The following is a 27,755-nucleotide window of genomic DNA, read 5'->3' as shown; positions in this document are numbered from 1 at the left end:
ACATAATCAAAGAAAAATAAGCAGATAACTAGAGTCCTAATATTTTCCCTGGAAGAGCCCATCACGTTAGAGAAGCATTTCCAACCTAAGTGTCCTGCCTCCCTTAAAAACAACAGTATAACTACCCAACCTACGAGCAAATACTTTCTCACGCTATTTTGTTTGAGGATTATGTGCAAAATACTAGGCAGCTGAGATTTAGTTGATTACTATTTTTCTTTTATGAGACTGATGCACACCCAAACTACAAATACCTAGTATTACTATAGCTATCACTTCATAAAGCTGTATAAGAGACATTTATACATCAATGTCATGCAAAAAAGTTTTTAGGAAGCCATAAAAATAGACGGTTCCCCATAACACTTTATATACATAGAAACAAGTTTGGGGCCTTCATGTTTTATTGTGTTTAAGGTATAAGCCACCACTTTCTCCAAACAAAAATAAATAAATGTGCTTACAACTGCAAAGTCAAATGACACACTAAAGAACTAGCTGAAGTGAAAAATTCAGGATAAAAAACTTTTAACCAATACAGACATCCTCCAATTAACCAGTACTATAAAGAACAAGCAATTTTATGTATATACTTATTAAATTCCTTTTCATCAGACACAACCTCAAAATGGTCGGATTCATTTGCATCATCTAGATGTATTTTTTCCTCAAATAAAGTCAATGGGTCTCGAATGAACAAGTGTGCAATATGCTGTGCCAAAAGGTGGTCAATACCTACAAAATGAAAATGCAAACAACGATTTACACATAGCAAAGAAGGCTCTAGGTAATGATTTGTTCCACATGACTGAAAACATCCAACTCTGCAACGCTACCTTAACCCACCACATCCTGTTAAAGTTTAAATAACGACTTTGGGAAGGAAGGAAATGATTAAAGAGAACAAAAAAAAAAGAATCCCCCCAAAAACCCAAACCATGAACAGGTTCCTGTTTGGAAATGGCAACCAAATATCGGCGTGGCTGCCATTCTTCCTGTTTTCTGATGCACCTCTGTGCCACGTTTCCTAAAGCAGTTCTGCTCTCTCCACAAAGATAAAACATTGATTACTTAAACACTGAGCTTCTCAAGCCGGAATTAGGGACAGTTTCTGTTACAAATGAATACTTTTTAAAAAACTCTCAGGACCATGCTACACAGAAACTTCCTGAGTAGGAGTCACCCTAGGGGATGCACAACAACTGAAACAAACAAGAATGAAAACGTAAAATATTCCCACACGCTGCAAGCACAGTTCTTAACCTGCTCATAATGAAGCAAACACTTACCTTCCTTTATTAGGTGCTCGTAGATATCTTTGTCTATTGTCAAATCAATGTCATTGTATTTCTCACCACATTCAGATAGATAACTGTCTATGGAATCATATCTGGATTTACTGATTCTATAATGGTTGTTCTTCAGTGGCTATACAATTTAAGAATACAATATTTTAACAGCTTGTTAATAATGTTACCTAATTTTGCTCACTAAATGACACTTATGTGAGAATTATTATCCTGTTTAATAAAACCTACAGCCTCAATTAAAATTACTCAAAGCAAGAGTCTTAAACAGGCTTAACAGAAAGTGATCCTGGAATTTGACTATTTTGTTTGCAGATGTATGTATCAGAGTCAAAAAAACCCAACAAACAGTCATCACACATTGACTAGACTTGTCTAAAAGTGGTAACATTTCCCTGATGTAATATATCATTACCCCAAGTACCTGGAAAGCATTATTATACCTATTGCAACATACACCGATACAGTTCACAGAATGAGAAAATGGGTAGTTCAAATAGACTTTTTAAAATTAACTTTTATTTTCTTTAATTTTTTAAGTGCTTTGAATGCCAATTCCTGCTTAGAGGAACTTCTTAAGTTCCAGCTTCTGGCAACTGGCTCTTTTCACATAGTTCTATAAACTATACTATGGGATTACTCAGCAGCACCTGCAATTTAATCCAAAGCAATTTCATCAATTTTTGCTTCCTGGGCTCAAACACAGACCCCAAAGTTTCATCACAGGGGGACCTTTTCAGCAAGCTGTGGAGTAGTGAGCGGTGTTCTACTGGGATTCCATACCTAATTAAAAATACCTATTTGCTAACGTAAACTGTACAATCAAGTTGAATGTTTACACCTGTATTTACTGTAAAGACTGCCATGTCCCCTCATTAGGGATTCTGATGAACATAAGCAGAATTTGATGCTAAAGGAGTTTCTAACTTTTTCGCCTGAAAAAAACCAGACATCTCATCTACTACCTAACTTACCTCCAGCCCCCTCTCTTCTCGCGTTCGATCATCTACAGATGCAGAGATTACTCCCCAGCGACAGTCAATATCAGACACATAGCCTCTGTAGAATGGAGATGCAGCACTCAACGCCATCTAAAATAAGAAGTCTGATATGAAAACGCAGAACAAGCCAAGGAACCAAAACCAAAACAATCCCCACTGGAAAGGGAAACTTACTGGTCCAGAAGTAACTGAATATATACACTTCACTTTAACGTAAGCCAAAGCCCATATAACAAATCTCTCAACTGCTACCTCCAGAAAATGCCTAGACAAAGGGTTATTGCTTTACAAATTTATTACATCTACAGATCAGCATTTAAGGAACACAAAAATGATACAGACAGAAGCAATTTCGTGACAAATCAGCAAGTATTCTGCTCACACACTTCCAAACTCTAAAAGTTCACCTGGCAATTGTCTTATTTTGCTTTTGTTTGGCCAAGCACCTTAGCAACACAGCTGGAACATACCTCACTCAGAGCAGGATCTGCTCACCACCTAGACCAGACCAAACCAATACTTCATTTTTGTAACATTTTTATAAACACCTGTTTATGACCAGATGCTTACAAAAGGGACAGATTTAAATAACTAAGTTGAAAAATTAAGAATTGTTTTAGGGACTGAGCTTGTCTTGTCTTCATGAAAAACTGCCCAAACTTATTTCTAGAGTTATTCAACAGGGGTCTCTTGTACATGTGGGAAGGTGGGCAGAGAAGAAACAAACATTATCTGTTTTGTGGTGTCATTTCGACATTAAATACATCACACCGCTCCTGTGACAACCTAGCAAGAGACTGACACTTCTCCCAAAGTACTAAATTTGTAAGTAGCATTCAAGTTTCGTATTTTAGATTTTTTACTTTTTTACATGTAGCAGCTTTCATACAAAAGGGTGATGTGACAGAAGTCCATTACTTACCACAATGGGACAAATCGTGGCTAGCTGATCATAGAGATACCTTGCTTCAGAAATGCTGCAAGCCTGGAATGTGACCTGTTGGAAGAAGTACAATTGCCATCACAAGTTCTATAATCGTAAATGTAAGCATAGTCTTCCTAGATTTAGAATCAATGATAAAACAATTTAAATACCAAGAATTTTAAGGGTGGGGTTTTTTCTGTTGGTTGGGTTTGGGTGGGTTTTTTTTTGTGTGGACTCCTTCCCCCTGCTCCTCAGTTCTTGGACAAACTTTTGCCCCATTGATCAGCAACATCTGTATCATCAGCTTCTTTCTGCACCATTTCTATGTTCATTAAAAGATTTCAGACCACAACTCTTGGGCTGTGAGGCTAAATACACAAACACTTGCCAGAACCAAAGAAAACTGAGTTAACATCTCCAACACATATGGGTCAGTAAAGCACCTTCAGAAAATAAGCCAGGAACCTACCTATTTGGAACAACAGTCAGAAACTATTGCAGATGCAACATTAGTTTTATATGACAGCTAATCCTGTTTTAAAGAACATGTCAAGACACCTTGGTTTGATCCTACAGAACTGCAAAAAATAAGTATCTTCTTGTCTACTGTAATTTCTAATCTTAAAAAAAAAAATCCAGTTTTGCCCAGATTAGAGGCCAAGACATTGCGAAAGATGGAAAAGAAATGTTATTTGCAGAAGCCATTAATGATGTGGAAGCCCTACCACATGTAGCCACTGGAAAATATAACTTCTTTACAACTTGTGGTGGTATTTGCTCAGAGCAGCGTCAAACACAAGATGCATTTCTAATAACAGACCTTACCCTCCAGACTTCCCAAACTGACATTATGCATTTTAAAAATGCAGAAGGGGGATCGATTACCTCAAAACTCTTAAAAAAACCCACTAAGCAGATTAAAAGCCTCTCCCCCTAATAGTTTACACGTTCATACATTGGAGGATAACTTAGACAGGAACGTACCGCGGTACCACTATCTTAACATTGAACAACAGACTTCAGCTCTGAATCACCATCATTGCCTGATGCCCTGAAGAACACCAGCCAAACACGAGTCCCACAAAACATTCTAGATGTTCTCAGTCTGCCACTGAAGCCCAATCTAATCCCAGGTAAGCCTTAAAAAACAACGAACCTACCAAAAAACCCTCCACAAAACTCCTGAGTTCACTTGTGGGCTCAGTGGTGTGTTTGGTTGTTTTTTTTTTTGGTTTGGGGTTTTTTTGGGTTTTTGTGGTTTTTGGTTTTTTTTTTTTTTTTTTTTTTTTTTTTTAGGTGGGGTGGGGTAGAAGAAATTTGGGATTTGTTTGTGTTAGTTTCCTTTGTCTTTTTAAATCTAAAGCCAATAATCATTAGGAAGTTAGAAAAAGGGTGTGCAGTGTAGAAAATGTGTCCACCAGAAAAAAAAACAACCAACAAACCAAACCCCAAAACATACTTTGAAAAGACAAGATTATTTAATTTCATTGCAGAGAAGCAGTTAATTATGATTTCTCACCACTAATTCTGGAATTCCAGCACTAGGGAGCCTGCACTAGGGGCAGGGAGCAGGACACCTACACTCTTCCCCCTGACACAGTGATGCCTGCCTCCCCTTCCATGTTTATTCCAAATCACATTAAATCTGGGATTTGACTCAGTTTCTAGCAAAAAAAAAAATCCCATTACAGAGGAAACTGGCATGGCAGCCTTCTCCAGAGGACAGCTGCAAGGGCAGCACCCTCCCACCCCACCGTCACCGTGGGCTGCCCCAGCCGAACTCAGCAGGGCAATATTTTTAACCTTGCAAATATATCAAACCAAGAAAAAGTGAGAAAGAGGAAGCATGCATACTGCAAACTAACTTACAAAAAACAGGTGGGAAACGTGTTTTCTTCTAGCCTGTCATCAAGAATTATCAGCTGATACAAAAGCAGCTGCTTATAGCACTTGCCAGCCTTGTTTCCATTCCCCCTTTGATGATAACAAGACTACCAAATTTGAATTTGACCACTGATTACAAGACTAGGGAATAGTAAAATGGTATGCCTTAAAAAGGAATTCAATAAATTTTTTAAAAAGTTTATATAATGACTGAATGGTAAGGCTGTACTATTTTTATTGGTCTTAAATAAGAAAGAGATGGTACAAAACAGACCGTATCAAACTTAACACCTTGTAAAACCATGCAGAATATTATGTACACTTTACTACTTCTTCAGATTCTCCCTGGTTTACCCTTAGTGACAAGAAATCATACTCGGCAGCTGTCAAGAATGTTTTATCTACTCAGCTTTTGTAGTTTCTCAATCTCAAAGGGAAGTGCTTTGAATGGGGTTACTTCTGCCACTGCTGTGAAACAGGAGCAGCTTAGAGAATTTCCTTTAATCCCCTAGAGACTTAACACTAGCCTCTTCCCAGCTCTGCTCCCAAGACAATGGTGGCAACAAGGCAGACAGTCAAATACATCACTACTACCTACGGCATCAGCCCACTACAATAGACAAACATTTAAAATAAACATATTAAGAGGATTAAAGCATTCCCAAGGCACAGCAGCCGGATTTAAAAAGAGGATACTGTAAAATGGTCGTAACTTGGGCAAATGAATAAAAACAATAAAAAGTGTGCACACATTAATGGGAAAAAACAGAACAAAGAATGTTTCCCACCACACAGTAACAGGAGACAGCCACCCACGTGGATTTGGCAGGATCACAGTACAAGCAATGAGAAGATGACTTCTTAGCAGATAGCTAAATATATTTAAGAATGAGTAATTTTATACAGTTCATGCAGTTTGTAAATAAAATAAAGTTACACAGGAGAAAGCTAGTTATTTTAAAAGATATTCCAATGACTTCTTCTTACTCCCTGCTTGTGCTGTTCTAAGAGTGGGGAAGAGGGGAAAAAATCCACACATTCCTACAAGACAGCTCAGTTTCCATTCCTACAGTGTCCTTTGGTCATGTCTGAGGAAACACCACAGTGGAAGACCTTTCACACTTGAAAAGTGCTGGAGTTCCCAGAGCAGGAGCTCATCAAACAGGGTTCGACCAGTTAATCCTTTCAGCACTGTATCCAACTACATTTGAATATTATCAGAAAACAAGCATAATGCAAACAAATAAATCTGTTACAGTGGGTTGGCCCTGGCTGGATGCCAGGTGCCCCCCAAAGCTGCTCTATCACTCCCCCTCCTCAGCTGGGCAGGGGAGAGAGAACACAATGAACGGCTGGTGGGGGGAGGTAAGGGCAGGGAGATCACTCAGCAATCAACCGTCATGGCCAAAACAGACACAGCTTGGGGAAATTAGTTTAATTTATTGCTAATCAAATCAGAGTAGGATAATGAGAAATAAATCCTAAATCTTAAAACACTTTCCCCCTTCTCCTCCCTTCTTCCTGGGCTCGACTTCACTCCCCATCTTCTCTCCCTCCTCCCCTCCAGCAGTGCAGGGGACAGGCAATGGGGCTGTGGTCAGTCCATCACACGCTGTCTCTGCCGCTCCTTCCTCCTCAGGGGGAGGCTCCTCACACTCCTCCCCTGCTCCAGCATGGGGTCAGTCCCACGGGAGACAGTTCCCCGTGAACTTCTCCAGTGTGAGCCCTTCCCGTGGGCTGCAGCCCTTCAGGCACAGGCTGCTCCAGTGTGGGTCCCCACGGGGTCACAAGTGCTGCCAGCAAACCTGCTCCAGCCTGGGCTCCTCTCTCCATGGGGCCAGAAGTCCTGCCAGGAGCCTGCTCTGGCACGAGCTTCCCACGGGTCACAGGCATCCACCTGCTCCAGCGTCAACCTCCAGGGCTGCAGGGCACGGCCTGCCTCACCGTGGTGTCCACCGTGGGCTGCAGGGGAATCTCTGCTCCGGCACCTGCAGCCCCTCCTGCCCCTCCTTCTGCACCGACCTGGGGGGCTGCAGGGCTGCTCCTCTCACTTATTTTCAGTCTTTTCTCCAGCTGCAATTGCTGCTGCACAGGAGTTGGTTTTATTTATCCCCCCTTTCTTAAACATGCTAGCCCAAAGGCACTACCACCATCGTTGATGGGCTCAGCCTTGGAACCGGCTGCCATTGGCTCTGTTGGACATGGGGGAAGCTTCTGGCATCTTCTCACAGAAGTCATCCCCGTAGCCTCCCCACTACCAAAACCCTGGCACACAAACCCCATATACCTGGATTTTAAGACTAGATTACCAGGTGTAAGACTAAATTTGTTGTTTGATTCCCCCTGTTGCCACTCTGAAAATGCATCAGTAGAATGTAAGCTAGAAAAATTAGACACAAAGAAAAAGGGAAGTGTTTAGAGAAGACAACATTCAGTAATATCTTGAAAGCAGACGCATTTTACCTGAAGACAACAGTTTCCCATTCCAAAACCCATAGCATCCATGTATATATAGTCTGGCTTAGCCGCCTTTGCTGCTTCTCCATCATCATTAGGAAATGTTTCAATAAATGGTGATGGCGTGTTCTTATCTTTAAATACTGTGTGGAAAATGCAGGTACTCAGTAACTCAGTACAACAGATTGAACAATTATTTTGAAAAAGAAAAAAGATTAGAATTTACTTACTTGGTACGTTTATCACAACCTTCTCTCCTCTTCGGTGCCGAATGTTTCTGGTTAGCGTACTACAATAAAAAAAATGTTTGTTGAAATACCTGAAAGTTTCTCTTTTATATAAATGTTTTCGCAGTTAGTTTCTCAGCAATTCTCAACGTTTCAGAATGTCAACTTTCTATCTACATCGAGCATTTTCCTTCAGGACTCTTCTTTTTCTAGTTTAAGGTAGACTATAACAGATTAAAACATCGAATTTTTCTTCAGCCAAGTCAGTCTTATTTTGATGGACTTCACAGTACTATGCTGACAGAACAGGCAGAAGTAAAAGGCTACTGACCTGAAGAATACACAGGCCAGTGAAAAGGTATGCTTAGTTTTTCAACAGAACAATTTTAATTCTCTGAAGTCTCACCTTACAATGAAAATCCCTCTCAAGACTACAGAATAGTTTGATGCCATGCTCTGTTTCACAGTAACTAAGGCAAGTTACTGAGTACACTGAGACGGTGCTGTGACATAGATGAGCAAGAGCCAGATTAACTGTGATGGAAGTGGTTAGCCACGGGATTTCAAACTGGAAACAATTTTGCAGTAGCATGATCAACACTTTTTGCACCATAATGGCGTGAACTACTAACTACATAAGGTTACTTGAACAGTTTACTTAAAGTCACTTTAACAGAAAATACATGTCATCATAACCATCTCTGTCAAAGTCCCTGTGGTATCTGCAGCGATCAGCCACACAGCTGTCTGTTCCAGTAACGTGAAGAAGTTGCAGGTACGCTTATGACATTTAGGCACAGAAAAATATTCAGCTTTTCATTCAAACTCCCCAGATACTCTTACCTAAATCTAGGATGTTTATTGATGGCTTCATCTGGAAAAAAGAGGGATTTTGAAGCTCCTCCTTCTACTGGCGTTGGCTTATATTCCGGCAGTGTAAACCCAGGACACCCTAACCTATGTAACAGAACAGTAAGATCTAACTGTAATAAAACCAGACTGTGATACTGTTCTAGCAAACAAAGGAATAAGATTTTTTTAAAAAACTTGCATGTACCGTGAGTATTTCTGAAGCACTGTTCAAGACTGCTACCTATGCATTAAAGGGTCAGCACCTGACAACAACCAGCTTCTGTGGTGGTTAAAACAGACCCTTTAAAAAAAAAAAAAAAAACACAAAACACCACCCACAGCCCCCAACCAAAAAACTAACCACTATTCTATCACTGGACAGTAAACGTGGACCTTTCCAGTGGCTGAAGCAAGAAACTTCACAACATTATGGAGAGTACAAGCACGTTTTAGTGTGTTAGCACCAGTCCTTAATACTGACATGCAGCTCCATTCTGTGCCTTAAACAGTTTCTCTAGGGGCACTGGTTAATGTTGACCGGTTTATCCAGCTCTGCTCTCAATAATCTGCCCCTCTTAAGAGGTACCTAACCAACTAAGAATCAGAATTAGTTTCAAGCGATACACACATCCCAAGTCCCACAGCAGTTTGCCATTTTAGAACTCTGAAAAACTGCATGAGAGAGATGTAATAAAAGCAAAGAAAAATTATAGCTATCAGGTGTAAAATGCTGACAGATATGCAAGCAAATCAGAATACAACCCTCCCCCCGCTTTGGAACCCCCCCATTGTAAGTTTAAGAGTCATCTGAAATAAGAATAACTAGGTTTTCAGTACAACTGAAACAAAGGAGTATTTTAGTAGTTGGAGGCAGAGTTGCAGAAGATTAGTTTCTCCATGCTGCACAGCATAAAGGACAAAGACTGTGCTCTTCAGAGGCTCTAGTATCTGGATGTATACAAAGGGTTAGCCAATACAACTACAAGCAAACTACTTGAAACACCAGGAAACTTTTCTGGAAATACTATTTACACTCAACATACTGGTTTCTTCTTCCTGGTTTAAGTATACAAGTTGTCCTACAACACATAAACCCAACATCATCACTCAGGTAAGTATAACATTTTAAACTGCACTATTCCAGTTCTCAAGAAAGAAAACAGCTTTCTGGTCCAGTAGTGAGGGCTCACAAATTTGAGAACTAGGGATATTCATGTAGCTTCTAAGCTAGTATTTTTTTAATATTTAAGCATTTTCAGGTTTGTTGATTTTTAACTGAGCTATTTTTATTTGAATAAGGCTACTACTCTACCTTTCTTCTGTCAGCACTCTAAAAGTTTTTTTTGTCTTTTCAGATGCACAGATTTTTATTTTTGTTATACACACATGTATATGTATGGACATACACAGGCATATGTACATGTTACTGTAGAGAGAATGTAGCAAAAAACCCCAAACCCGCAAAACCTCAGAAATACACGTTAGCAAGACTCCAGTCAAACCAACAGGGACTTGCATGTCAAAATAGCAAAAGGCAAAAGTAAGAAACTAAATAGCCTAAGGAGAGAAATCTTTGAAGGATGAAACTATGTTTGGGATGATCCATATGTAATAAACAAACCACATTTCATTATTTATTGGCTTTCACTGAAGTTCAATGTATTGTTCCTACAGCAATGTAAAAAGCATCCATATCCACAAAGTGAAGAACTCCTCTCTCTTTATTCCTTGCAAGACTCTGTCTGAAGTGTTTGTATACAAAATTTATTGAAAGACATAAACTACTTTTAAGGTTGCAGGGCAAAACCCCCTCAATTTTGAAACACACTGAACTACTTAACCATTGGACTTTAAATAAGCTCTTTAATACTTCAAAAATATCTAGTATAGCTCAAATAAAGCAACAGCATATTTCATCAGCACCGTGTTCTTGAAATAGCAGTCATGGGGCATAATGCAGGCATTCTGGTATCTGAACTTTGCTGCTAAGTCACATTTTGTACTGCTCCTGCTCTCAGCAAGAATTTAGGGCCATTGCATTCTGTACCATACAAGAAATCAGGCAGTAAGGCCCGCTGCTTCCTCTTCTACCGCAAAGCAGTTTTTTTACTACTTTAAGCATAACGATCTTCATTCGACTGACCAGGCTAGTTAGAATGGATGTAATAAATCCCTGCCTAGAATTATGTTTGGAAGGAAAGTCACAAAGTACAGTTTATCATAGGTAATGAAGTACATCCTGAATCTAATTTCAAGTCTCTTTACAGCAATAAAAAGGAGGAAATCTACCTTTTGCAAGGGTGTTATGAACACAGGAGAGGTACTCTCCTTTCTAGATTCAGGAAGTACAGTATTATAGAAGTTTATTCTTACAAAGTGAAGACTTAAATCACATTCCTGTTCTACTGTGTGCTCCAAAGCCACCAAAGGAAGTTTCCATGTGCTTTAGTGAAAAAGCAGTGCTAAAAAATAGAGCAGGTTAGCCATGTTTTATGAAACTAGTATTTATAAAGATCAATTCTTGCAAAATAGGTAAAGAGAACTCTCATATATATGATTCGCCATATCAATTCAAGATGGCAGACTATATACAACACTTCACGTTACAAATATTCTGGTATTTGTTCCTAATACAAAATCATCACAGATCAGAAGTAACCTAAAAATATAAAAGATGCTTATTTGTCTCACTGCAATAACAATTCCAGGAAATACAACTGGAACATTAAGCCAAAATCCTTTAGTTGAATCTTGTCCAGCTCTCTTTCATTGTACAGTTTAGCTACATGCAGTAAGGAGAAGTGTGTAAGGAGAACAGGAAATATAGCATTACACTTTAACAACCATCTCACCTTGGAAATGATGTCACAGTGCAAACAGCCTCATTTTCTTTGAGCACCGAAGCGGCCTCTTGTCGTCTTTTCCTCATGTTGTCTTGCACAGTGTTGAATTCAGACATGGTTCCCCCATATGGCTGCCCAGGTGTTCCTTCAATCATATAGCTTCCATATTCTGGTCGCCAGAGTGTTGGGTGGCTACAATAAAAGAACAGTCTCATTTAAATATTTCTACAACTTCCGAAAAGATGGATTATTTGTGAGAATTTCCGAAAAGAATGCAACTTTCAAGAAAAATCTCCTAAATTTGATTAATTGATAGAGTAACACAATGTACCTTCCAATGTACCTCACTGCCAGGAGGCAGCAAAAAGAAATTAAAGCACAATTTAGCAGTAGGAAGCGTTGCTGTAGAGCACAAGTAGGATTTGCCGATGTCAAACTGTAAACACCTGGTCTCAAGCTTTGCTTCTTGGAGTTGTAACTGAAACCAGAAAATACAGAACATCCTACTGCTTCCACAGTACAAGCAAAGGCAAAAGTTATGCCCAATTTCTTCTTCCTACTGCCTGTGAATACCTGGTCGTGTTTCACAAATTTATCAGGCTAGGAAATTAAGTATGAGTGCACCTAGTCACCCCTGAAAAGTAATACCTTCCCATCCCCTCGCGAAGCCATGCCATCTCTAAGGAGCATACCACCAGAGGCAGAGCCACAACTCTCCTACTGTTCTTTTGGCAGTAAGTTTTGAGCCTAAAAGCAAAGGAATTCCTTCTTGTAGGCTTTCAACTGTCCCTCTACTGAGGGAGGCAGGCAGGAAAGCCTCACTAGAAGATGAGGTTAAGGTACCTACAAAGAAGCAGACAGGTCCAGGGCACAAAAGTCTTCTTTCTCCCTGTATCTCTACCGTCCTGTAAGCTGTGACTTGCTTTAGGCTCTCTTCAGCTAAAACACTGGGCTGCCTCTGGTTTCATTCCTCTGCTGCCATCGGTTAGAAGGTAATTTACAGTTCTCTGGTTAGCTGAAATAAGGATGTAATATTATCCCTGAAAACTCCATGAGAGAGAACTGCCCTGCGATCCTTAAATCTACCTTCCTAACTCTGCCAAGAACAGCAGAGGGCTCCTACAGGCAACAGGCTTCCCTATACAGCCAGCCCCCACTTGGTCCTGTAGCCAGGGATACAGGAGCAAGTGCACATGTAAGTATGCTTTATGGGGCAGGGAAGGGCTATAGTACATGGTTACTGTGCACACACAGACACAAAACCAGAGCAAGACCAAATACCCGAACTGCAACTTCTGTACACTCACCATCACATCCTTCCCCCCACCCCCCCCAGACATGACACAAAAGGCGCATGGACTGCATGCAAGAGTACTCAAAATCTTTCAGTTCCTGCACCCCAGGATATATTTGTATTTGTGGTTTACAGTTTTACAACAGCAGACTTGAAAGTTAAACCACCTCTACAAAATTCTGTACAGTATCATAACAGGAGAAAAAAAACCAACCAAAAAAAAAACAAAAGAAAGAGCTACTCACTTGGGGTTTACCTTCTCTCCCTTGTCTTGCAGTGTTTGAAGAACTTCTTCACCGCAGAGCAGCAAGCGCACTTTCTTATTCTCATGATCAAATTTTACTAACATATATTCCACCTTGTAAATAATAAAAAAATAAATGGTAATTTTTTGTTCACACACAAACACACTGGCATATAATTTTAAGCCTCAAGTTAAAAAAAAAAAAAAAAAAAAAAAAAGGATGTCAGAATGAAGTTTACCTCTACAGAAGCTTACAAACCATCACTAGCTATGAATGCGGTAAACCATTCTGGAGAAGATGGCTGCAAGCTTATTTCATCTTTAATATAGAATTGAAATTCCTTGAAATCAGCCTTGACATTTCCCCCCCCCCCATTTCTAATTGTGAATATTTTGCAAAAAGATTCCTGAATTTGTATCTGTCTTCACATTACCTTTCGGACAAAAAATTTAAACCCCTACTACTAGCCACACACATCTCTTTGTCATTCCATGAGTCAGTCTCTGCTGCTGACAACAAACAAACAAACGAGTCACTCTACAAACAAGACATCCATTTACACCCATCGCTTGTTGGAGCTCTTTAAGACTAGCAAGACACCTCATTTACACAACAGAAAGCCCAGGGTCGTTACAGGCAGCATCAGTCCTGCTATTAACACACTCTAGCTCGTGGCACAGCACTGAGGTTTCCATCCCTTCTTGACTCAGCTTTGCAGCCACCTTCTCTTCCCCCCCTGCCCAGCAGCATACCTCACCCATGGACCTCTGTCTCCTTGCCCCTGTCCCTACTCTGGGGTGTGACCCACACTCGATCCAACAAGCCACCACCAGCTGTGCTGCGTCCCAGCACTGGAGAACATTGTTTCTCTAACAGATTAGCTGAAAGCATGAACTGAACCTGGAACATCCTCATGTCAAACTTCCTAACCACCACGCACACTTGCTATCAAAGCTCCTATAAAGGCTTTCAGAACACTACTCAGCATGGCAACCTAACAGCCACTGGACCTTGCAGCCCTTCAATACTTCCTGATACAACCTACTTCCCAACACCTATCTGGCAGGGGGTCCTTTGCATTCTTCTGGAAAGGGTGAAAAGACAAAACAGCCCCCAAGTGCCATGTGTTGCCTACCATGTAAAAGCAGAAGTACGTGGAAATGCATCACAAGGGTACTGGCTTTGAAAACCTCCAGCTGAACCAGCAGTGATACACAGTGTCTTTCGTTGGAGGCTCTCAAATCTCTGCCTCCAAGACTTCCACAGCTCATCTAATACAAACATCAACCTGTAGTTAAAAATTGAGGCTGTAGTTCCACTGCTACAACTCAGAGGTTTTGTGCTGCACTCCTCAGTTTTGTTTCCTGACACTGCCTAGAGCTGCACCAACCAATACTTACCAAACACCACTGCTCCAGCCCCAGGAATTCAGATTAATGCAAGATGGTGGCACTGAAGCATACCAGCTTACGGCAACCTCTATTTTGTACAGAAGTCTGACGCGCACAGGAAAAGCTTGCCACAACACAGGGAACTTGTGCAGTGTTTTCCACCACGCTGCAAGTGGATCTGTGGGATTCATGTTCTTTGGTTGCTTCAGTGTTCGAGGAAGAGCTATTGCTTGCTACTGTTGACAATATAATCCTCTGCTGGGATTTGTGACTAAATCACAAAGCAGCGTTATCCAAGTGTTTGTAATTCTACAGAATCTGATTAGACACAAACTCTGGAGGGACTCGTTCAGCTATTAAATATATCTATATTTTTTTAAGATCAAATTTTAATCCCCTGAAGAAAAATAATACCTAGTTTCTGCGCAAGACAATTTCTTTGTGTGGTATATTTTACAGTTTGTGTGTATTATGCCACAATAATTACTTGAGATAACTACAGGCTACAGTCAACCAGAACACACTCCAGCACTAATTTAGTTACTATCTAGTACCAGTCTCTCCAGTGACACTTGACCCGTGATTACTGGCAAGAAAAAAAGGACTTCTCTCATACCTTCCAGTTTCCTACCATGTTCAACATCATCTCCTCCTGCTTTGCAAAAGCATCATCCTCACTCAGACCCACTCTAAACTAGAGGAGCTGCACAAGGGCACAGTTCTCCAAGTCATACAGACAGATGCATGAATGGACATCAAGCCCGCCACATGCCCAGCCTCCCAACCATACAGCCTGCACGGACAAGCAGCAGAAGGGAGCACAAAGGAACTGCAGCTGCCTTTGAGAGACCCCAAAGCTAAGCATTTGTCCACCGTTACATGAAAATGTTACTGTGATTAGCCTTCTGTTGTAAAGCCCCTCTCCCAACCTAACTGCAACGAGCTGGTGGTGAGAACACCCTACTTCTCTATAAATGTATTACAAGTTTCACAAAAGAAAATAAACCAGAAGCGTAAAGAAAACTTAAGCCAAGAAGGCAGAAGCGAAGAAATCAAAATGTTTCATCATCCAAGTGCAGTTGTGAATATATTGCGCTTATGCATCTAGCTTTAGAAACAACTACTACTCTTGCCTCCAGAAACACTGACTAAATCTTCAAAGCTGTCTTAACACACACAAGATCTGCCATTAATTTTAATGAGAAAAGAAAAAAAAACCTTCAGATGGCTGCCAACAATTCCAAGTAACCCACAGAGTATCTTGCCAACAGAGGGACTGACTGAATGGCATCCTTAAAGAATTTAATTTAAGCTCATCAAAAGATTTAGCCTACAGCTAGAAGGAGAGAAACAAATTCAGAGTTCACACATTTTTTACATTTAACTTCAGCTCATCATTCACAGAGTTCTCAACATGTTTTCTACCCACAATAAAGTCCACAGAACTGCAAACAAGCTAAAAGCATCAGCATGCCTGGCAGAGCTTCAAGGGTCCAAAAGCCAAATATGTGGAGTTTCACCCAGCATCCATAATTCATGATTTTGCCACGCTCTTTACAGAGTTCACTTCTCTCCAATTTTAACTAGGCTCCCTAGCAAACAGCAAAATACATGTCAGGTCACATTACTGATGCAGATGGCTGACAAGCAGCCTTGCTAAGGGACAGCTAGGAAAGGGCACCCTGCCATCGTAAGAAAGGCAGACACATTGCCCTGCGGGTGCTCTCACCCTGCAGCAAACCCTAGGCATCTCCATCCTCCAGGCAGCACGTACTGCAAGGCTGCAGAGGATAAGAGGCGGCCGCCCAGCTTTGCCCTGCAGACAGACACGCTTAGCACTGCTTCAGTGGATGAACCTCTCCAACTAGCCCAGGTCTGTCTGACTCGCAGAAGTGCTGTGGCACCTTACCAGGAGAAGGAAAAACAGTTTGGCCAGAAAGGTTGCAAAGGAAAAGCTGTAAATCCTACGCACACATACAGGGTAAGCCTCCAACAGTGGTTCAAAGTTCAGCGCATCAAAAAACCCAAGTAAATTCTCAGTTAAAGCAACTAATCAGAGTACAACGGATCTGCCCATGAGACAACACAAAGAAAAACTATTCTTTACTGGCTTCCTTCCTCTCAACTACTGACTTGCAACATAGTGTACCTACACAGTACTTTCAAGCCAGCTTCACTCCACCGCTGTATCTTCTGGGGATGGAGTATGCACCATCAGCTTACCAGCAGGACAGCACCCAGAACAGTTTCTCACAGTCAGCTTACCAAGGAAATCTCAGGCTTTTGACAATTCTTTGATGTCGCCTCTATAAATAAGAGCCACAAGTGGGACCTTGAAGCCTCTCAGATGGGGAGGAGCGAAACGACTCTTTGTGCATTAACCAAACAGTTGTGTTGGACTTGCCCAGTGGCCAAGTGAAAGATGGTCATTCTCTGGAAATGGGTATGTCTGAAATTGTATTTGAATGCCTGAGTTATTTGACCATAATTACACATACTATTATTCTGCAGAAATGACACTACTTAAAAATGAAGAAATATCAGTCAAGCGCCTAGTAGCAATTCTAAGGAACAAGGAGAACTGAAGTTGATGCATGTCCCACATAGTATCACCGTGCAAATACTTAACAGTGGTCTGTTTTCCAACATCAAAATGCCTCCTCACATACCATCATACTAAGTATGCTGGGAACGAAACCCATCTAATAGTTGAGAGTAAAGCCTCTGCTCTAGAGTTCATGTTAAAATCCCTTTTAAGGTATTTGCCACAAGGTATTTCTGCATTTGAAAACACAGGCAAGCATGAAGCCTGGCCTTTGGTAAACTCAGAAGTAAGGTGCTGAGAAGATTATAAAATAGAAGAAAATAGTTTAAGAAGAATGATCTGAAGAGAAGCTTTTTTGAAAGGAAAGCAGTGCAAGCCTGTATGCTCTCTACCTGTGAAGAAGTTCCCTGCATTTGCCTTTCACCATGCTCCTGATCATCCATCCGAGCTGTGGATACCCTATCTCTGGAAGTGTTCAATATCAGGTTGGATGGGACTTCAAGCAACCTAATCTAGTGGAAGATGTCCTTGCCCACAGCTGGGGGGGTTGACTAGATGACCTTTAAGGTCCCTTCCAACCCAACCAATTCTGTGATTCTATAAAAGCATGATCACAGGTTACTCATGGACCACTGCTTGTTCCTCAAGGACAATCTTATTGACTGCTTCTTTCTCCTTCCACCAGACAACTATTGCCACATGTATTTGGAGTAACTGTTAGTGGTGGTCTCATACATACCTTCCCTCGGGCCTGGAGCTTTAAGAGAAATAGGAATTTTTTCCTAAACACCTGATGAGGTCTCATAGCTTCTGTTTACTATTACTAAAAGCAACTACAACATAACAATCATTCTCATGCAGTATGCCTCATATCTATGTATACAGTAGAAAATGAAATCAAGGTAAATATACTTCAAGAGCATCAAAGAAACAAACCCCCTTTCACTAGTTATTAAGCTCCATTATGGGGGTGGGGGAAGTAGCTCCCCCATATCTTTATTGGTCAGTTAACGCATCATTAACATACCGTGTAACATTAAAATAGCAGTCTAAAGGAGAACAAAGCTTTAATGATCTGATTGTTCATTAAAGAACCTTTGCCATAAGTTTTCAGTGTTAAGATGGAAAAAGCAGATTTTTCCAGAGCTACACCTACTTCTGATGAATGTAGAGCGTAATACTCAATTTTTTTTTAAACACAGTTATTTTCTCACCACTGCTATGATAAAACATGGAGCCACAGTAATAACCAGCAGGTAATGTACCTTTAATGAAAGGCTTACTGGTCCACAAAGGTTAGCCTAAGCCCTGAGGGAGCAAATTTCAGAAGAAAACAAGTCTGGAAATGCCACGGAGGCTCATTACCCTGTTTCTAGCCAGTAAGCCCCCAAACCACGCGCCGGCACGAGGCAGAGCACTTCGCTTATGAGATTACCATGGGTGTTCTCTGCCACAGAAAACATTTCAAAAATCTGCCATGAACAGCAGAACCAAGATTCAAATGTATTTCCCAAAATGCTTAAATCAAGCAGATTGGAAGCGGCCAATCCAATGAACAAGCACTGTCTGCAGCTCCATACAACACTGACTCGCAGACTGCCCCAAAACCAAAACACAACTAATGCTTTGTATTACACTGGTAATAAGCAAAAAACGACGAACTTCTACACCACACTAAAGATGATCACAGATAAAGAAAACGAAGAGGATGCAGGGGCTCTCATCTCAGTCAACACAGCCAGCCCCAGTGAAGTGCTCTTGCCTGTTCCCCCTCCCGCTTGCTGACAGCAGGGCTGCAGATCTTCTGCTGGTGATACAAGGTGACTAGAGGATGTCCTGTGCTGCACACACCACAAACCAGGAAACTGGGTTATTTAAAACTAAAATCTAGATATTATAACCATTTGCACACTTCTGAAGAACAACTTGCGGTCCATTGCAGAACAAACTGTCTCTTCTTTACTGTACTATGTAACACCTGAGGTTAACATGATATAGAAAGACTCGGCCAATGTTAATTTTAAATTTCTGCAGCAAAGACAACTTTAAGACACTCACTTATGAATTCTTAGGTTTCAGACAGAAAAAGCCAAGGATTTTTTGGCGCAGTTATATTTTCTACTCCACACAAGCTAGATGTGTTTATGGACTAGGAAAAGACCATTTATTCAACTGTGAAACAAGATGCTGCAAACTTCTTGCATCAGAAAGCAAGAAGAAAAAAACCCAAACAAACCAAATAAGCAACATCAACAAATTTTTTTCCTGTACTCATCCTTCTGAGTCACCCTTTCTCATACTGTTAACTAAAATAAGGTGTCTGCATAGCAAGAAGAGGAAGTCCTGTGGCAAAACAGGAATTAGAACAGACAATGCCATGACAAGACCACAGCAATTCACTTAACATCCACAGAGGAAGTTCTCTGTGAACAGAGTAATTCTTAGCAGAAATATACAAACAGCAGACAACTTAAGCTTCTCTTAAGATCCGAGAGTGGGAAGGAAGAAATCAATGTTTACTACGGGGGCTGGTCACTGTTTGTGAAAAAACTCAACTTGTTTAAAGAAGAAAAAAGAAAAGGCCCCGCAAACCCCACCTCCCTTCCATACTGGCTTCCATGAATTGCAAAATTAGCTATTGAAAAATTATCTTACTATAAAACTACCGCGAGTCCTACACTGTCACATGCTTATAGCATCCAGCAGCAAAGCTCACAGATAGGTCAGTGGTGCCACACTACAACCTACACATATCACCCAGCCATGGAAGAACTGAGCAGGAGGGAGCTGAAGCAAAGTAATTGGTCACTGGGGAGGTTAACACATCACACACATTTTGAGAGCTAGAGGGTTTAGATGTAATTCAGTTTAGGCTTTCCCTGACATGAGGATTACAGCCAGGCAGAAAAAGTAGTTTCATGACCATCAGCCAAAGCAATCAGCACGGAATGCATAAATATGGAGACTCTTCAAGGGCACCCATCATCTTCAAGTCAAGATTTAAGGAGTTATATTTGCATACATTAGTGTACTCATTTTAGAGGTTGCATATATACACTCAAGACTGTCAAGCAACATGAGCTGATACATTAACGTTATACCTTTAGATCCTGCCCCAGAAACGCCACTATGATAAATACCAGGTGCAGCTACAAAACATCTTAAGGAAGCACTATCTATTTGTAAACAAATAATGCCACTGTCTCTTTGTTTAGCCAAATAAAGCTCAGAGAGAGAGGCTGAACAAGCAGACACGATAACCAAACCATGCACGAGTGCTGCTTCCCCCCACGCGGCAAGCAGGCGAATACATTGATTAAGACAGCTCCCATTCAGATGCATCCACACATGCTGCGTTTGGCAAGGGGCCATCATGAGGAATTTCTGCATGAAAGAAATTCAAAAACACATTCTGTTCGGGGAATTTCGCTGGGGAAGGAGGAGGCTAAAAGTGATTGTCTTAAAATGACAAGAGCTCAAATGTAAAAAACAATTTTGTAAGGCTTCAGGCTACGTTAGCTTTACTCTAAGCACAAGATGCCCAGGAAAAGCTTTAAAACAAAGTTCTGCACACCAATATGCTGCAGCAGTTTGTACAAAGTGAGAATGCGAAATCACCATAATATTGATGATGAATCCGTATAATGACTTGACTGAATTTTTTTAGAAGAAGTTCTATTATTGTCAGCCAGGAAAATACAAGTATTTTTTGTGATTGTTTTGTTTACAACATATACAATAAAAAGCTAGTTAGGGAGTTTCAGATGAACATTAAAGAAATCCCATGAGTCACCTGGCAATTATCTAAGTGGTTTGGGTAGAGGGATGTACATCTGGCAGCACATGGAATTTAAAGAAACCATAATAAATTGTCTATTCTTGTTGTCCATTTAAGTGTCTATCTCTGCCTCAAAGCTATCATGTAGCATCTTGTTCCACAGGACATCTAGGCTTTGTAAAGTAATTATCCTAAAAGGACATCTGCTGTTTTTCTGTTACATCAGGTTAGCGAAATTTTTTGTAAACTGAGAACACCACCTTTACCGTACAATGTGATGCTCTCTGAACCTACTGCATCTTTGCCCTGGTTTCAGCTGGGACCAAGTTAATTTTCTTCTTAGCAGCTGGTGCGGTGCTGTGTTTTGGATTTGGTGTGAGAACAATGTTGACAGCACATGGATGGTTTTGGTTGTTGCTTGGGAATGTTTATACTAAGTCAAGGACTTTTCAGTTTCTTGGGCCCTGCCAATAAGAGGGCTGGAGGGGCACGGGAAACTCTGAGAGGACACGCTGGGACAGCTGACCCAAACCAGCCAAAGGGGTATTCCCTAGCATGGGATGTCATGCTGAGAACATAAGCTGGGGAGAAAAGGAGGAGGAGGGGAATGTTCAGACTGATGGAGTTTGTCTTTCCAAGGAACCGTTAATGCGTGCTGGAGCCCTGCTTTCCTGGGGATGGCTGAACACCTGCCTGCCGGTGGGAATTAGTGAATTAATTTCTTGCTTTGCTTACATGTGCAGCTTTTGCTTTAGCTATTAAAATTGTCTTAATCTTAACCCATGAGTTTTCTCAATTTCACTCTTTCAATTCTATCCCCCATCCCGAGGGGGGAGTGAGCCAGCGGCTGCATGAGGCTTAGTTGCCAGCTGGGGTCAAACCACAACATTCTTTTATCAGTTACAGTCCTTCCTTACCTCTATTTGAACATCTGTGTGCACATGTGTGTCTCTCACCAAGCCTCACTGTTCTAGCGAAGAGATGACCAAAACTTCAGCTGTGTATTTTAGGGACAGTAGTGATACTTATTTTATGCAGCTCATGAGCTGGACTCACTGGTATTAAAAAATGCCCTAGACTTTGTTCCTGATTTTAAATGGGTGACAGACAAAAAATAGACTCAAACCATGTGCAACTGAACCCAAATCCATTTCTTTAAGATGTACCAATTATTTTACCAGTCTCAAGTTCTGCAGACTGTAATGCAACATCACCAATCATATATTTTACACATTGCTACTGCCCTGAAAAAAAACCAAAAACATACAGGCTGTAAACAGCAGCAAGACATCAGTGCAATAGCTAGATCCCTGGGAAGAATCATGCAAAAGGAAAAGCAGCTTTTTTCACAGCCCAGCTTTTCATTAGGAAAAAGAAGAAAGTTTTAAAGAGTCATGCATCTCCTAATCAGAAGCAACACCTTTGGGCCATTCTGGTAAGAAACCTCTGGGCTCCCTTCCTGCAGCATCTGAGAAGCGCTGCTTCACGCTGAGCAGCAGAAGTTCACTTCAGTTCTCATTTAACTTATTTACAAGGTATAATTTAAAAAAAAAATGGATAAAGAGGGGAATGAATCAGAAGTACAGAAGATGGACCAAAAAAAGGTTAAAAGAGACTGAGAAAGAAATAACAGGCACAAGAAAAACCCCACAGATTTAAGTTGGGAAGGAAGACTTCAATTTGCAAGCACTGCAGTGGCACAATTTTCGCGCTGTCTCATACAATTAATTATCAAACCTATTTTCAAGACCTCCAAATTTCACTTCAAAGTTTCCATGAAGAAAACAACTTTCTAAAAGCTGAAGATGCTTATTGTGCGCTCTCTCCCAATACTGACAGGAACAAGACTCATACACAAAGGGTCATTATGCCCAGTTTCACTAAACAAAGCTGGGCAGGTCAAGTTGCCATTTCATTCATACATACTTTCAAATAAAACTGCCATGTTTTGCCCATGCTTGCTTTCTACGCTCCTCCTCCTGGGCAGATCTCTCTCCAGCACACCTTTCTTGATATTTGCATATGCTGAAGCAGCTCCTCCTTACTGTGTCGTTTTTTTTGCCCTGTCAATTTTCCTTTTCCAACTTTTCTTGCTTATATCATTTCTTCCCAATCCAGATAGGTCTCCAGCCTGGAAAACAACCAACCTGTCCCATTTAGCAGCAATACAGACCTCAGAAGTATACATTCATATACATATGTATGAAAGCATACATATATGTAGTTATGTGTGAAGTGCCGCAACTCATACACTTGTGTGCACGCTCTGCACAAAGCAATGGCAGTGGGCCTAGCCAAGGGTCAGCCATTCCATTTGTCTGATCCAAGTATCCACTTTAAGCTGCAAACTGAAATTTAAGCAACATCTGTCAGCTAGAGGAATGCAATCAGCAGACAAGAGGCACTAAACAGCACAGAAAGCTGGTAATGCACTGGCACAGAAGAGAGCTTTTGGGGACAAAAGCTGGGAAGCAGCACAATAGGCTTTGCCTTACTCTCAAAAACCCTTTGAGCTCTTCTGGTACCACTAACATCTACCAAGCTGCACAAACCGTTTCATGTAGTATCTCTACTAATTCTACTGGAGTTTTAAAACACGGTACTGAAAAGTTGCTGGGTTTTGTATCTGCTGCACAAAAACCTAATAAACCTAACGACCACTGCTCTGCAAGCCCAAAGATAAACATGCATTGCTGGATGGGAAAGGAAGAAGAAAACATAAGGACACTATGAGACCTTACCGGTTAGTGTGACAAGGTCTCAGCAGCAGATCTAATTGTTGCCCAGTTTCTGTGGGCATTAAGGATAACGAGGGGTTTTGATGAGGGATAATGAGGTAGTTCAGTGTTTTGTATCTTCAAAGTCAGGAGAAGTCAAGCATAAACAGGGAGGCCAACTGTCAGTTTTAAATGAGGCAGAAGGATGACTAAGAAGCAAAGAACCTTTACCTGCAAATGCAGGTTCAAAAAGACTTTTAGAAGGATTTTGTGTGTGTATGTGTGCACGTTAAGTAAGTCTTATTCTCTGTTCTACTCACATTTGTGGGCCTTTTTCTTCCATTGCAAAGTCTTCACGGTTGTGGAAAATGGAGTAAAATAGAACTGGCCCAGAGACAATATTCTTGGTTCTACTAACCCCACAAGCAAGAATATAGCCGGTTTTTCAAGAGGTAGCTGAACCAGTGTTTTGACTTTGCCAGCTCTTTACTCAGGGAAGGATGAGAGCAGTAGGGAATGCCACCCTACAATGCCAGTTGTGATGCTGCCTTGCTTCCTTCAAAACAAATGCCACCATCCTGCTTCATTAGCACTTAGCCTCAACACTTTTGTCTGGCACCCAAGAAACAGAAAGCGTACAACAATTCCCCACACTTTCATTCCCTGAATGGAAGGCCAACAGGGGATGGAGTCCCTAGGAGGTTACAAGCACCCCAAAAGGACCACCACAACTTATAATGAGTTAGAACACACACTGTGAAGCAGACTCCTGTTGACAATAGATCCAAAGCAAAGGCTGGCTCTATACTCATGAGGAAACACAGGATTTCTTTTCACAATAGCATTAGCTAGATGGGGACTATCTTTAAAGTATTCCTGTCTGCCCTGAAAGACAAACTCAGCATGCGCTAAAAAAGTTGGTTTCTTCCTCGTTAGCATTTCTTAAAAACAAGTAAAAAAAAAAAATACATCTTTCAGCAAACACTGTCTCAGAAACATCTCTTGAATACAAGTAATTCTGTTTATTCTGATTTCATCTCTACCATTATGAGAGTGCTGTCATCTTCATTCTTGATTTCTATCTTCAAGAGGTTTTTAAAACAATAAAACACCCTCAGGCTATGACTTTATACATGAAGGTCAAAGCATACAAAAGGCTTTTTATGAAAACTGCCCAACTAGTCAGTTGATTCATCTAAGCTGCATGTAAACGTGGCGCCACTTTCTAATAACTAGGTATTTGAGAGGAAAAACAGAAAGCAAATTTACTGCTTTCCCTATTAGTCTACCTAAAGCACAGCTAAAGTAAGTTAGGAAGACAGCATGTTTTTGTGTTTGCACAACAAGAGCAGACTGGCAACAAGTATGTGGTACATTAACACGCTCCTAAATGCTGTTACATAAAAAAATAATTGCATAATACAGTAGAATAAAGATGTTGCCACACCTGAGTTTATTACCATTTGCTAAAATCAGAGATAGATGTCAAATTGGCTTACCTGACCTCTGAATGTTCACAAGCATTTCAAATACGGCCCTTACCTCCTTACCAGAATCATAGCTGTAATCCTTCTCCTCTTAAATTCTGCCTCATACCACACTGGACATGACAGAAGAAAACTGTGATCTCCTTAAACATAACACACCATCATCTATCAAGCAAAAAACCCCAACTTTCTTCAGCACAGACCCCACACCAAAGGAAGAACGAGGGTCCTGGGGTGCAGTCTCATCATACAGCTAAACTTACAGAGTCACTAAGTGCTAGTGCTGCAGGGACTGGTTCCGTTTGCCCCTTTCTGCCACATGATCCTGCTACTTCCCTCACATCAGGCAGAATTTATTGAATCTCGCAATGGAATAGTGGAAGCTCTGCTGAGAAAACAAACCACCCTAGAAAACTGAACAGGAGAAGCAGCAGCAGAACTGCTGGCTTAACTTCTTGAACTCACTTAGTAACAATGCAAGGAAGGCAGAAGAAACAGGAGCCTAGAGCAAGGGGAGGGAAGCTGAACCAGCTCACAAGCAGATCAGTGTTCTGTCTTACAAAACCACATCCCGAGAAAGCAAGGACAACCAAAATATAGCACCCATTGAAAACCAAGTACCCCATCTTAAAGATTAATGAGAAAACCCTCAAGCTAAGTGTCAGAGGAATAAGGAGACACTGTATTCCTGAACTTAAGACTGTGAGGCTCTTCTGTCAGTGTAACTTCAGTCATACAGGAGATGTAGGAACACAGAGATGTCAGACAGGAACGGTTATAAGTATATTTAAATTTCCTGAGTCCACGCCACTCTGGCTGCCAAACCCTGCAGTGTAGGCTAGACATGCTGGGAGCATCATTCCCTTCACTGGGCAGACTGTAGCAGCCAAGCTCCCACTCACTGCCCTTGAAAGCTGCTGGGGCACTCCAATGCTTGCCATGCTCAATTATGTGAAGTACAACAGCAATTCCTTAAAAGCAGGTCTTCAAGAGACAAGGTCTCTCTAGGCGCACAAGGGGAACAGCATTCTCCTCTGGCAAAGAGCATCTGTGAGCTGCTACTGTTACCACCTGGATAAAAGTTTTCTCGTAAATGCCTCTGCCATTCACCAAGGAAATGAAGCACGAGGCAGAGGTGCGACGGTCAAGCCCCCACACTGCTTGCTTCCAACTTCCCTGCAGTCACATCACAGGCACCTGCAGGTGAGAAACACCGGACCAGACCACCACTACGATCAAAGACGGCTTCTAGTGCGTGTGAAGCTGCTCCCTGCCTCCAGGGAAAGCTGGGACCCTCAGGAAATCCTACTGATGGATACTCCTCGCAGAGTGCTGCCAGTCTGGGACAGAATTCGGCGCCAGTCTGTGCGCCAAGGCACCTCAGACCTACGGATGAAGTTACGGTCCTCGGGCACAAAGCACCTGTAGCCGGCGCAGCCCCCCTCGCCCTCGGCCGGCTGACGCGGTGCAGCGCAAGGCCGGCGGGTCCCCCTGCCCTGGGGCCAGCCAGGGCCCCGCAGGGGCTGGTGCGCAGCGGGGGGCAGCGGCCGCCGAGCCCACCCGCCCCTCCAGCCCCCGCTCCCGCCCCAGAAGAGGCCCCGAGCCGCCGGCACTACCTGGCGCTCAGACGGGCAGGTGCTTCCACCGGACCTCGCAGCCGAGCGAACAAAAACCCAGGGGCACGGGCACCGGAACGCACCGGCCGAGCGAGGGCCGGCTCAGGCGGACCTACAGATGCCTGACGGAAGCACCGAAACTTATTTTCGCCTTGAAAAACCACAAGGTAATACCGGGGCAACCGTGCTGCGCAACGCGGGCGGCGGGCGAGCGAGAGCGTGTGCGGGGGGAACAAAACCCCTCCGGCAGCCGCAGCGCCCCCCGCCCGCTGAGCAGCCGGACCCGCTCCCGGGCAGGGGCAGGGCCCGGGCCGCACCGGGGCGGCGCAGCGCGGTGCCCGCCCCGCCGCCGCCGCACCTGCGCCCGGGTGGCGGAGGCCGCGGCAGGCCGTGCCGTGCCGGTCCGCGCCGCGCCGGGGTCTCACCTCGTCGCCCCACTTGAGGACGTCCTTGTGGCGGTCGCGCAGGGCGCGGTAGATGTGGAGGAACTGGATGATGCCGTGCTTCCGCACGTGCTCCGCGTGCCGCCGCGTCTCCTCCCAGCTCAGCGGCGAGCCCTGCGAGAGCAGCCCCATGCCGGCCCGCGGCGGAGCGGAGCGGCGGCGCCGGGAAGAGGAGGGCGGCGGAGCGGAGCCTGCGCGGCGCGGGGTGCGCTCTGCGCCGCGGCGGCGGCGGCAGGAACCGAGCCCGGCGCCACACGTGACGGTGGCGCGCGTCAGGCCGTGACTCAGCACTTTCCGCCGGCGGGCCCCGCCCCCGGCCGGCGCGCGCCCCGGGCGGGCTGAGGCGCTGCGCGCGGGCGGCGCGGCCCCGGCTCGGCGGCGTGTGGCGGCGGCTCGTGCCCCGCGCTCAGGGCGGCCCCGGGAGCCGGCGGGCAGGGAAGCGCCTCAGGGGACAGCAAACGCCGGGGAAAGCGCGGCTCCGGCAGCGCGCCTGTGCGTGGCCGCCGCTGCCCCGTTGCTTCCCTGGAGCGGGCCCCAAACGCGGGGGAGGAGGCGGCCCTTTCCTGCGGAAGGCCTGCTGAAATGGCGGCGGGGAGCGCCCTGCCCGGCCCCGAGGGCGGCCGGCGCCGCGGGCTGGGCGCGGGAGCGGGGGGGCGGCACGCAGCGTCCGCTGGCGTGGCGCTGGCCTGCGGGAAGGGGCTCTTGCGCGTCAACGGCGTGACTGAAAGAAGTGCCCAAATAAA

At 43.1% G+C, this 27,755-nt stretch overlaps 1 protein-coding gene across 2 annotated transcripts in view; it reads right to left on the bottom strand.

Moving 5' to 3' along the window:
- Window positions 1–27,226, bottom strand: part of GCLC (glutamate-cysteine ligase catalytic subunit) — a 36,118-nt gene extending 8,892 nt beyond the window's left edge. The window contains exons 1-10 of one of the 2 annotated variants that reach the window (XM_040597778.1): window positions 26,995–27,225; window positions 13,036–13,148; window positions 11,506–11,688; window positions 8,645–8,758; window positions 7,805–7,863; window positions 7,581–7,717; window positions 3,231–3,305; window positions 2,282–2,398; window positions 1,290–1,428; window positions 623–735 (exon numbers count right to left, since the gene is read on the bottom strand). In XM_040597778.1, the coding sequence (XP_040453712.1) occupies window positions 623–735; window positions 1,290–1,428; window positions 2,282–2,398; window positions 3,231–3,305; window positions 7,581–7,717; window positions 7,805–7,863; window positions 8,645–8,758; window positions 11,506–11,688; window positions 13,036–13,148; window positions 26,995–27,144 (1,200 nt within the window). In that variant the 5' untranslated portion in view covers window positions 27,145–27,225. Of the gene's footprint in view, window positions 1–622; window positions 736–1,289; window positions 1,429–2,281; window positions 2,399–3,230; window positions 3,306–7,580; window positions 7,718–7,804; window positions 7,864–8,644; window positions 8,759–11,505; window positions 11,689–13,035; window positions 13,149–26,994 lie in introns of both variants that reach the window. The other variant, XM_040597779.1, reaches the window with a different exon arrangement.
- Between the last annotated feature and the right edge of the window lie 529 nt (window positions 27,227–27,755).

This window comes from Falco naumanni, chromosome 6, assembly GCF_017639655.2.
Source record: "Falco naumanni isolate bFalNau1 chromosome 6, bFalNau1.pat, whole genome shotgun sequence".
Classification (NCBI taxonomy): Eukaryota; Metazoa; Chordata; class Aves; order Falconiformes; family Falconidae; genus Falco; species Falco naumanni.
This window is presented reverse-complemented; position numbering and strand designations above follow the sequence as displayed.